The sequence below is a fragment of the Chelmon rostratus genome, chromosome 4, assembly GCF_017976325.1.
Source record: "Chelmon rostratus isolate fCheRos1 chromosome 4, fCheRos1.pri, whole genome shotgun sequence".
In the NCBI taxonomy this organism is placed as follows: domain Eukaryota; kingdom Metazoa; phylum Chordata; class Actinopteri; order Chaetodontiformes; family Chaetodontidae; genus Chelmon; species Chelmon rostratus.
In genome coordinates, this window is record NC_055661.1 from 2721851 (window position 1) to 2734383 (window position 12533).

General features: G+C 43.2%; 1 protein-coding gene across 2 annotated transcripts in view; it reads left to right on the forward strand.

The window, feature by feature from the left end:
• The first annotated feature begins 2440 nt into the window (after window positions 1–2440).
• The window catches only part of mcf2l2 (MCF.2 cell line derived transforming sequence-like 2), a 98363-nt gene continuing 88270 nt past the window's right edge, over window positions 2441–12533 (forward strand). For both annotated transcript variants that reach the window (XM_041934570.1, XM_041934569.1), the window contains exons 1-2: window positions 2441–2516; window positions 8436–8519. In XM_041934570.1, coding sequence (XP_041790504.1) covers window positions 2492–2516; window positions 8436–8519 — 109 coding nt within the window. In that variant the 5' untranslated portion in view covers window positions 2441–2491. The remainder of the gene's footprint in view (window positions 2517–8435; window positions 8520–12533) is intronic.

A 12533-nucleotide genomic window follows, 5' to 3' on the forward strand; every position in this document is an offset into this window, starting at 1 on the left:
GTGGAAGGCACACGTGTTTCCGTCAGTATCTGTGAACAATAAGCTCACGTATACACACACAAACAACCACTCGCACACACACACACACACACACTCACACACACACACAAATGTATATATAAAGGATACTGGGGTTATTAGTTAGTTAGTGTGATACACACTTTTTTGGTCTTTTAAATGCTTTTCATGACTAAAACACACTTGAAGTTGTGCTGACCTTGTTTTGGTGTCACTTTGTCTCAGGTATTTGCTTCTCGTTGGTCTTGCTGGCCGCTGCAAGCAGATTTATAACGTATGAGTCAACCGCATCACTGTTTCTAAATCTGAATCGTCCTGGTGACTTTTTCTGTGTCTCATTTCTAGTGGTGAAGAAAAGTGTTTTGATTCTTGACTTTATGGATAAATCTGGTGAAATTGTAGTTTTTAAAAAAAAAAAAAAATGAACCAACAATGAATAAATCCTACTGGCACGTATTTTGTGTGTATATTCAAAGCCTGGTAGAGTATCTTCTTCCTCTGTGCCATAGAGCTCCATTGTTGTCCTAAAACTATTAAAAACACATCAGTGGGCCACACTGTCCCACGGGCTGATATGTCCCTTCAATGACATGAACGCACACACACTGTAGTTTATTTTGACTCAATCCCACACACACTGTCCTGCTGCCCCAAGTACTCACTAGAGCACCAAATGTGGATTAATCCACCGCTGAAAATAGTCCTCAATAAGTCACCTCCTGTCTGAGTAATGCTTCCAAAAAACTACGGTGCCCAGCTGTTAAAGAACTGGCTGAACCTTTTCAGAAAATGAAATAATATATTCATGACCTGCGTTTAAAGATTCATGTTTGTAATAGTAGAAACCATTCAGCTGAGTGCTCCACACTGAGCAGACGGGTCAGAAGGTGCTGAGAGACGGACAAACGCGTTGTTGTTTTTGATCTCACGCACAAAAGCTGTTTCTCTGCAACAACGTGAATCATTATCCTCAGTGATCACGCTGGGTCCAGTATTACAGTCCTCCTCAGGTGTGGTTTGCGGGTCTTGGTGGTTGGAGGTGGATTGGCCCTTTTGGTGGTCAGTCTCTGTTTTCTTTGCTGACAGACTTCAGGTTAAATGATTTACTTTACTAAGTATTTTCATTTCTTTTTAAATGGCTGATGATGGAACTTCAGTTAAGTCATCACACTATTATGTTGGGGTTATGTCCAAGTTGGCTCGTGATCGACTCACGCTTTGAATGGATCTTTCTGTGATGGCTCCTTTAAAGGATTTCACTGTTGCCTCTTTTGTTATGCTTGTTAGAAGTTCTCCACATGAAGCAGCAGGACTCTGTTCCTCCATGCTGTTCTGTGGTAACAACACTCCTCCCAGTTTGTGGTGTCTGCGTGGGACTTTTGATTCGTCTTGATGTTGATCTTGAACCTGTTTGTCTGACCTCGGGGTGCCTGCTGGCCTTGCAGTTGGAAGAAGAGGATCTGTTCAGGAAGACATGGGTCTGGAATTCTTATTATATGGCTGAGTTGGTGATATCTGGTGCTGGTGACAATCCGGCTGATGCTTGCGTGTTTGACCTACGTATCTGTTGGTAGGACTCCAGGGCTCTGATGTGTCTAGTGCAGCTGGTTCAGGTTTCTGCTCCGTACAGTAGAGTGAGAAAACAACCGCCTTGAAAAGCAGCAGGTTGTCCAGTTTCTCAAACGCTCTGCTGGCACAGCCGACACGATGATGTATGTCTTTGTTGTGTCAGCTAACGCCGTAGTACTTTATCCAGGTTTTCCAGTCTGAGGAAACCTAGTGGAGATGCACTTAAGTCCATCATGTGGTCTATGTAGGTTACTTCCACAGGCTGTGCACATTTGGCAGTCCAACATGGACCTCATAGAAACACTGCAGACACAACAGCAAACAGATACTGTGGCAACCTCAACATCCAGTCTACAAAAATGAAACACACAGCTGGGTCCATGCATACGCACTTTCTCTCTCTCTCTCTCTCACACACACACACTACAGCTCAGCCCCATTCTCTCCCTCCATCTCATTCTTTTCACACACACACACACACACACACACACACACAGTCTCTTTGCCCTCCCTCTCTGACTTCTGAGGCTGTTTGCAGCTCAGTTAAAGCTGTTTCACTCCAGCTGGAGCTGGAAAAACTGACCACAGACGCATGTAACAACTACAGCACACACAGTCCAGGGCTGTGCTCCGGCTGTGTGTGTGTGTGTGTGTGTGTGAAACCAGAGGCAGAGGAAGCTTGAGATTTGTTTGTCTGGATGTCTGGAGCAGCCTGAGTTGATGATGAGGATCACGGTGGTGATGAAGAAGCTGCTGTTGTTGACAGACCGGGGTTGCTTGATGTTGTCTTGCCCCCACTGGTTTTGGATACCGTGAGATCACTGTAATTTTATTGGCATCACCGCTTTTGTGGAAGGATTTACGTTCATGCCCGTGAATATGTTCGAGTCTGGGAGGTGTTAAGATGAAGAGTGTCAAACGTGTTATAGGTATGTTCACACACACACACACACACACACACACACACACACACGTACACACACACACACACACACTAAAACCTGCACTGAAATGCCGAGTTATTTCTGACATTACACTTCAGTCGTTCATTAATTTACTGTTGCTGTCACACTTGGTCAGATCAATCGACATCTCATGTACAGGTGTGGATTTCTGGTGCTGTATAACACACACACGCAGCGTCTTGTCCTCATGGGCTGTGTTTAGACCGTCGAGGAGGAACACACACACATCTGTTGCCAGCCATGCTTCCCTCTGTCTGCCTGGTGTCATCGTTTTTCCGTCTCACCAGTCTGCAGTCTTCTGGTGAGGTGATTTACTTTACAAAGTATTTCCTTTTGCTCTTAAATGGCTGCTGATGGAATTTTAGTTTTGTCTCCACACTGTTATTTTGATGTCCGAGCTAGTGATCTACTTGTGTTTTAAATGGATCTGTTTGTGATGGCTTCCTTAATTTAAAGGATCTGTAAAGAGCCTTTCAAAGAATAATAAGCTAAATAGTAAAGGAGGTTGAACATGGAGCTCATACTTTTCTCACTGTTATATAAAGCTAAGCAGCGTTTCTGACACTCAGGGATCAGTCTCTGGAATGAGGCTAGTATTCAGTGCTTTTTGCTCATTTAACATTGATGTTTTTGCAGCAGTGATAATAAACTCACTGTGCTGTCACCAAGACAACCGTGTTTCATGCTAGCATTTCACCAAACACAGTGTTGCTGCAAATGATAGGCTCCATGCTAACAATATATGGTAAGCTTTATGGCTCTGTAAAAAGCACCAAGCTGAAACACAGAGACTGAAGGAAAATAACAGACAGAAGTGGAGTTCCTGGTGAGTTAGACGTAGCAGACACACTGCACACTGCACACACACGGTCACTGTGTGTACTTTGCAAGCTGGCTTTTGGTTAACGTTTGTACAGTTGGCACGCTGGCACTTTGGGGCGAATAAACACAGTCTTGCTGTGGCCCTGACAGCTCAGCTGCAGTTTTAGAAAACATGCAAGCAAATCAGTAGTCGCCTTTATCAATGTGACAACATGCTGCAAAGACAGTACACACGACCAAATACAGATAACACTGCCAAATACAGAAATGCTGCAAGTAGAAGTGAAGACAGCAGAATGAGTTACATGGGGACAACATGTCTCATGTCTTAAATACCCAAAGCTCTTAGTTATTTATATATGAGATTGGGAGATATCTCATATGTATATGTTGTAGCTTGACTGTGGAATGAGAATGTGTTGTCTTGACGCGTGTTTGAGGCAAAACATGACACTGACTGAGTGGACCGGCAGGTCTATAACATGTGTGATATCAAGCTGGAATATAACCAAAGAAAGTGCAATGAAATCCTGCCATTGTGTCACTGTATTCAATCTAAGAAGAGTTGGGTGTTTTCCATAAAACAAGCTTTTTTGATGAAGTTAATTCCCAAATGTTGAGCTCAATCCGTCTGATTCCCAGCAGCAGCAGCAGCAGTGACAGAGTGTGACAGCATGCTGCTAAGTCCACCTATATTTAGAGCAGATGGATGAAGGTGACAGCTAAGTTGTGTGTTGGCATGTGTGTAGACATGGGGTGAGGTAGTGTTAGCACCAACAGTGTGTTGCCATAGTAACATGGTGACACCTGACAGCTGGGTGGAGAATCGGCCGGGTGTGCTGCAGCTCAGCCGGCTGTCTCCAGGGTCCTTGAGCTGCCTTCTGAGATCCACCTGCAGTGTAGCTGGTGTTTCAGTGGTTTTACTGCTTTTTTATTTGGCCATATCTGCTGTTTTGTGCTGCCATTACAAAACTGACAGTGTGACAATCTCAAAGGGTGCTTTCACACCTGTAGTTTGCTCAGCTCAGTGTCAGGAGAAGAGTGGAGGGACCACTAATAACAGAATTACTGTAAGCAGAACTTTAGGATTGTGGTTATTTCCAGATATCAGTTCAGAGAAGTAATCCTTAGCTGCTTGCTGATAAATGAACATTTTGCTTTTAAGGGAGTTATGTGCTTCACGCTCTATGATCTTTAATTGTCCTTCAGATTTTCTGCAGAGGCCCTGAAGGGCTCAAGTGTGATCGTTCAGTCATGGGAGATTATTTGAGTTTGGTTTTCTACTTTAAAATGGTGCAATTTGGTCGAAGCTTTTTCCAAACAAAGAGGAGTAAATATAAAGCCATACAGACTGACAGGTAACTCATAGTTTGGAAACTGGAAATAAGAAAACAGACAGAGCAATTTTTATTTAAGTGACTTGGAGCCATGCTGACTTTAGTGCTTCACATGTGTCTATTTATACTGTCAGATGGCACAGAGCTCACAAAGAAATAACTGACTCAGCTTTATTATTAGTATTACTAGACTGTAAATAAGCTGCATGCCATGACTGTGACAAAAACAGAAAGCTGTGTTGTATCACCATGTTGTTCAGGAAGTGATTGATAAAGATCACGTCAAGATGAAGTTAATTTACAGCCACAGTCCAGTCTGCTCTCTGTGACTCCTGCTGAGAGAAAAGATGTCTGATGGAGCATTCACCAAATTTCATATTATTTACTTTCTGATTCCAGCCAATCCGTACGCGAGGCTCTCCTGTGCAAACACGGAAATATTTGTCCCCAGACTCAGACTCCAAATAGTAAAACTTGATATGAATCAGATCTGATGGTGTTCCATGAGGTGTTGAGATGAGTTTAACTATGACTGTCCGTCATAGTTAAACTAATTAGGGTACATGATTGTGAGTGAATGATGTTTATGCAGCTATGTATAGAAATATACATATATGTACATTTATAATGACTCCAATCAATATGTGTACCCACATCAGAACCATGACATCATATCCTCTTTCTGGGGTAGTTTCACTCAGCTGAGGGCTAATGTGACTGTACCTTTACTGCCAGCTTCACTACATAAGGGGCAAACTACTGCCTGGATGTACGTTGTGCATTGCTGATATGCCTGATAAGACAGTTATAGTTACGATATGTTCAGTTCCAGCCTGCCTCACCTCAGCTTTCTGAAGCAGTCATACATCTCTGAGTGTTCTCAAACCTTTGTCAAACAGAGGAATGTCCCGGCTGTTCAAGATGGTTTACAGCTTTCCTCATGGGACCATAATTGTGGTTAGACTGAACAGGAGTAGCTGCCCAACATAGAAACAAATGACAGCTAACTAGGTTGCAGCTAATTGTAGTTGTCCAAAACATCTTGCTATGTTATTTCCTCAATCCTAGCCTGTAAACTCCCAAATGAAGAATCCCACTGGCTCCATTAGCGTGCGCCGAGTGTGTGACGCAACCTGACATCTGCTCGCTGCGTTCGAGTGCTTCCTGCTCCCTGCTCCCTGCCTCTTCAGCCCTCTCTCGGTTTCTAAAAACAAACGTTTCTGTTGAGCCTTGAAGTGGCCGTACATCACGTCTGTCTGCACCACTCCTCTCAACTTTGATGTTCCAACAATACAGAACATCCTCCGTGCGAAGGTGCCCGGCTCGGGTTGCATAACCCTGCTGATACATTCCTGGACAGCTGGGTAACATTTCCTGGATCCTCTTACAAACCTTAACTTATGGACCACGTACAAGAAAAAAATGAACTCCATCCACTGAGGAAGCAGTTTAAAGCTGTGGAAAAAGCTAATAAGTGGACCTTGAGTTGACTTTTTTTTTTTTTTTTTTTTTTACCAAACTGTTGTTTCCAAGTTTCACATCATGTCCAATGGCATACAGTAAATGAAAGACTTTCAGTAACTTTTAAACCAGCCGTCTGTCAGAATGAACTGTAGAACAGGCAGAGTGTGTATTTCTGTGTGTGTGTGTGTATGTGTGTGTGTGTGTGTAATGGAAGCTGTATTTTCAGTATCCTTTGCAGGTCAGCAGAACAGAGGTACATTGATATTGCTTCCATTAAAGTCCAGACTCACTCCCAGCCACTGTGTTCTCCTTGCCCCCGCCCATACCGACACAACTTAGCCGAGCATGTTGTGGAGTAATGAAGCAGAGTCGGTGTTAATGCGTGTCTTTATTCTCCCTGACAGAGAAAGGTTTGTTCTGTACGCTGCACTTCAGGCTGAAGCTGCAGGGGAACCGTAATCGTCTGTAAACCAGAGCAATAATACATGGCTACATGAGGCTGGTCTCATTCCCAGAGGGTCAAATACCAGGGCCCTCACACACACACACACACACACACACACACACACACACACACACACACACACACACAAACACACATGCAAGGTACCCTTTAGCATCTGTATGAGACACACTGGGCTTTTAACTAACTGCAATGTAAACCCATCCATGACAGTATGAGACGCTCACACACACACACACACACACACACAAACACACATGCTTAAAGCCACGTCTGGGGATGCTTTGTTTTAGTTTCCCGTATGCGTCAGTCATATATGGATGGTTAGAGAATGGGCTGTATGTGACAGGATATGACCAGAAGAACATTTGTAAATGAGGCGACTTCAATGCTCAGCAAATGATCGGATGAAAATGTTCACTTCCTGTAGTCAGGATGATCCACTGTTACTCTTCAAAACTACAACTCTGAAATGGAGGTGAAGGGAGAAACAGACATATCTTTAACTTATTCACATTTGTTCAGGTAGACGTGAGGTGTGGAGGATTCACTCCGACCATTGTCCTAGTCTGAATTTTCACATCCATCCAGACAGAAAGGTATGACTGTGGAGTTAGTCAAAGGGTCCTTTGTCATAAAACTTTTGCAAGAGAGTTCATTCCTGACCTTGGAAGTTTGCCATACGGTGCTTTTTTCACTGTTTCCACTTCCTCAGCAGGGGCATTCAGTTGAGATTTTTGATGTCAAACCTCATCAAAGTCCATGTGTCAGTACCACAGCATGGCATTTAATTATAGACCCAATACAGACCAGTCAGTGGAATTTTGTCTCATAATGTTAAAACACAGTGGTGACAAAGAGCTGCAGATCAGAAGAACCCAGTGATACACTGTAATCACAGGTGGAAATCCACTTCAAACCAGCAGTGGAAGGTAGAGTACTGAAAATCTCTACTCAAGTAAAAGTTCAATTACTCACATAAAGACAACTCAAGTAATAGCTACTTTCCATTTCAGTATTTCTTCAGATGTGCAGCCCAGTGCAAAATAATGACAAAAGAGTACTTAAAACTGGAACGCTGAAGTCAGCTTTCTGTTACGTTTACTGCTTTCTAAAGCACACCAGCCCAACACACCACAAGCTACAAGAGAGGTTACTGTCAACATCAAACATCAAAGATTAACATTAGACGTGGAAATTAGCATAGCTAATGTTAGCTAGCTAACTACGTGTTGACCAAGAGTATGTGCAACCTTCTTCAATGTGCTTGTGAAGGTTAGAAGAGGAGTTTTTAACAGCGGGGATCTCAGGAAGCGCTGCATCATGGAACTGTCGTCTTTTCAGATTTTCGGAGAAAGCGTGTGGTCACGTGTGGCCAGCGATCGTTGCTGCAAGCGTCCTCTTGTTCTGGGCTTTCTTCGGTCTGTCATCAACACATCACATCACATCACATCACATCACATCGTGGTGCATCTCGCCTGCCCTCCTCCCCGGCACTCAGGCCCACATTTAGAGCAGGCTAGTTGTATAAAGGTGTCATGCACAGAATAATCTTGTGATTTTCCTCTTTGTGTTTACCTGTCAGCGTACTTGGCTCTTAATGTTCCTCTCTGTCTCTGTGACCGTACTATTCCTCTTCACTGAATGTGTGTATGTCTCAGCTGTTCTGTATGTGTTTCATGTGCATCCAATCAGTTTCTTTAGCAGTTTGAATTTGATTGTTCAGCATGGGGAGGATAACTCCCACTGTGTGCAGGAGTGTTTGCCTTCATCTGATCAGTGTGTCCTTCCTTACAGATGAGATCATGCAGCAGGAGATCAGGCCCCTGCTGGCTGTAGACATCATCGAGCAGCTTCATCGCCAGTTTGCCTTGCTCTCAGGTACGTAGCGAGCCACTGTCCTGCTGTCCACACCTGCACTTTCCAGTGTATTAAATGGAGGGCTGGGAAATATTCAGTATCCTATCTTAATATCTGTGAGTTATTGTTGGTATTGTCAGTTAAATGTAAAGGTAAAGTGTGGTAGTGAAAATGTTGTCAGAACATGCTAACCTGACTTTTAATGTTTTTTTTTTTTTTAAACTTTCTTCACTTTCTGTTAAAGGAATGCAACTTAACTAAAACTAAACCACGTTTGAGTGAATGGGGGCTCCACAATCCATGTGAACATCAGTTTAAACTGATCTGCTTCTTGTATAAAAGTATTTTTGGATTTGCAGCTTTGATGACGTCGTCAGGGTTATTTCTCAGACTTGACAAAGCTCATCCAGAGACACAGGAGACATTATACAACTGTGTCCACAGGGTGAGCAGGAACCCTTCTGCCTTCAGTAGTATGACCTTAATGTGTAAAATCAGTGGAGTTGCCTATAATCCACGCTCCACATCAAATCTGTACTGCATGGAAACGTCGCACTGTCCTCTACTATATAGTGTCCACTAGGACTCCACTATATTTCTAACAGATGACATTTTGCCTGTACTGTACTGTGTCCCCCCGTAGTCTCCACCTTCACTTCACTCCATGAGTGGCATTAAGCTCTTCTCCATCCAAAGTGAAGTAAAATATCTACGACCAGCCTCCTCTTCTTCACGGTGCCACCTCCTCTGTCACGTCTCCGTCTCCCCTCATGCTCATGAACTGAAAGTTTCACTTGTAATCCGTCTGATGCAGCAGCACATTCCCAGCAGTTCCTGCGCCGGCATTGTGTTTCTGTTGTGTCACAGACCAGAGGAATTTATGTGGAAAGCAGCTGCTTGGTCCTCTTATGAGGTTTTATTCTTCACAGATGAAATCACCCGAACATGAGTGATATGTGTTAACAGAAAACAAGCAAAAGAAAAGAGAATAAAAGAGGGAATTTAGTCGAGTGATGTGTGGACATGACAGGTTTTCTTAGCTTAGCTTGAGGTTTATCAGCCTAACTAACTCTCTGCAACAAATTGAATAAGCGTATTTCCCAAAATGTTAGACTTTTCCCTTAAAGACACAGTAAAATGACAGACCCATGCCCCAGTGCGACCCTCATTTAGCTCCTGTGGCTAAAGAAGTGTCAGACAGTGGAGTACATAAAAGTCCAACTCTTTTAACGTTAAAAGGTTACTGATGACTCATCTTGGATTCAAATGTGATTTGGGGTGTCTAGCTAACTCTACCCGTCATATGAAACTACACTTGACCATCAGTTAGTGGGTCACCAGTCGAGCAACAGCATAGGAGGAGGTGTGTGTTTGGAGTTCAGCTGGCAAAAACTCTGTATTTACCAAGAATGTGGTTCAGGTCTAATTTATTCATTTCACCCTCCTCCTCCTCCTCCTCCTCCTCTTAATCTGGCACTGTGATTGAGGGAGGTGTGCGTCAAGGTCAAAAGTCCTCAACAGCTCCATAGACCATGATCACATGGTGGTCATTTTCCTCTGATGTCATGCTCAGGGTGGGAAGCTACTGCTGTTTGTAATAAAGATAATGTCAAACTGCTGTGCTCCAGCGGCAACTTGTATAAATATAAGGAATCTGCAAAGCCTTATCATTAGTGTTATTATTTCACTACTTCCTGATTGATCGGAAACTGAACAGACAACAGATAGTGAAGATCCAGAAGGTTATCAGCTCTGGTTTCAAGGTGAAACAACATATTTAATGACCCATTAGCTACCGTTAGACGACGGCTAGCATTAGCATTCAACCGTTCCTAACATCGCTGTTTGATCGTGTTACACGATACAACATGAAAGGCATAAATCAGCTCTGAAATATCTATGCACAGCTTGGACACTTTTATTTAAGGCTGGAAGTCAAACACACGGCGAGAGTGATGGAGAAACTGCAAATTCTTCATCATTTGTGCTTCTTGTAAATTCAGCATCGAATGCCAGACGTGAAGTTGTTTCTTTCCTTGTAAACTTTGTCGCAGCATTGCTGCACCAGCCGGCCGGCTGCTCTGTGTTTACTGTCTAACTCTTACACTTCAACATGAAGCAGCTGTTTGAACACACTGCTTCAACTGATTTCACCACTTACATTTACAATTTATGAACGACAGGAAATATGTCAAATTATAGAAATACAGTGAACAGTAGTCAGTATGGGCGACTTCTTTGTTGCCCATGGAGTGTGTTCTTTTATCTCGTAGACATTTACACAGATAAATCCCATTGTCTGAGCTGAATGTGGCATCTGAACCTGTTCTAGATTGACTGATCTCACTGGTTTTGTCACGTGTTATGACATTGGGAAGAGTTAGTTGAAGGATATTGTCCCTGTTCAGGTGCAGCTGGTAGCAGTCGGGTGGAGACACAGGAGTTTCTCTGACTCACTCTTAGGACACTCCACACATTGGGTTTGAATCATTTTGACATGAGCGTTTGGAGGCACTCTAGTGAAGAGGCTGTAGGGATGGTAGGTCGCTCCACTGCTCCAGTCCAGACTGATATATCACATATTCACATATCACATACATAATATCCAAACTAACTACTGGTTGGATATGATGTGCTCTACATAGCCTGTTTCTGTTTCTTATGTTTAATGTCATATATTGTGTTTTAATTGTCTCTGAACTCTCACAGTTGGAATCCTGAATAATAACAGTAATTTAGAGATCTGCAGCTGTTACAGGATGATAAACTGAAGACTTCTCTCACCATCAGACTGCAGTCAAACAATAAAAGGATCCTACTCTCTAACACTGTGGGAAAGGATGCCTGAAGCTGCTGTGCAAATCATTTGTTGAATGGATCATTTATGTAAGCATGGCATGACTGGCCTAAGGAATGGTTAACAGTTGAGTTTATACCTCCTGAGAGCGCTGAGTAAAGGATCTGTCCACCACAAACACCCAATGAGAAAGTCTCCACTAGTTTGTGCATTAAAATAAGTGCATGCATATCTTCACTTTTAATGGGATTAAAGAGCTTTTTTGTGTTAGTTGAACTTTTCATCGTGGGTGTGTTTTTACAGTTATTCAGTGCACTCCGGCTGGTGAAAAGTCACTTTATTTTGAAAAGCTGGGACTTCTGGGTGCCCTCAGACTTTCCACATGTGTTGTTACCGGTGGCACAGCAGCCTGTGTGGTTCTGCAGGGATGCTTCTCATTCCTTCTCTCAGTCCTCTCACAGCAGCCAAAATAACAACTGTTTCCAAAAATCCCTCTGTCAGCGTTACTTGCCTCCAGAGTTACATAAGTTTAACACAGGCCTGGTTTATGGCTTTAGCCATGTGTGTGTGTGTGTGTTGTGAGTGTGGGATGTGGGTTGGTATGGTATGATCCCTGGGCTGGATATGTTGGTCTTTTTCTGTACACAGTTTTGTCACATGTGAACTGGCACTGTTTTTTACTTCCAGTGATGTCCTCTGTCCTCCTCATCCTGTATACTGAGCATTGTCTCGTCTTGGATTTTTTTTTCTTGTTGTCTGTTTGTGAACTTTGACTCTGCAGGTGGCGCTCTTTTCTTTATCTCTTCAGCGACGGTGGCTCTTGTTCTCCCGTTCCTCTGTTCACTGGCAAACGAATTAGAAAGTCAAAGAACAGAGTTAGAGGGTTAGAGGATGTCTGCCTCAGAAATGATGCATGTCATGCAGTAGAGATGGGCAGAGGTTTCTCAAACCTACATTCACTAACCTTTGTGGCCACGTGGGGGCAGTGCAATACCCTGAAAACACATCACAGTCATAATACTCTTTCAGAAGGCATCAGAACATCTAAATCAACCCATTCCTCCCAGCTCTGTTTTTGTCGACATCTTTCCACACACTCATTTGACCCATTGTTCATATTGAATCACTGATTTCACTGACTGTAGAGCTTTAGATGCTTTTCTGTTGTGTGCCCTCTGAAACCAGGGACCGATGCTGGAGTACTACCTACTATTACCAGGTTTTCTGTATGTAAATGA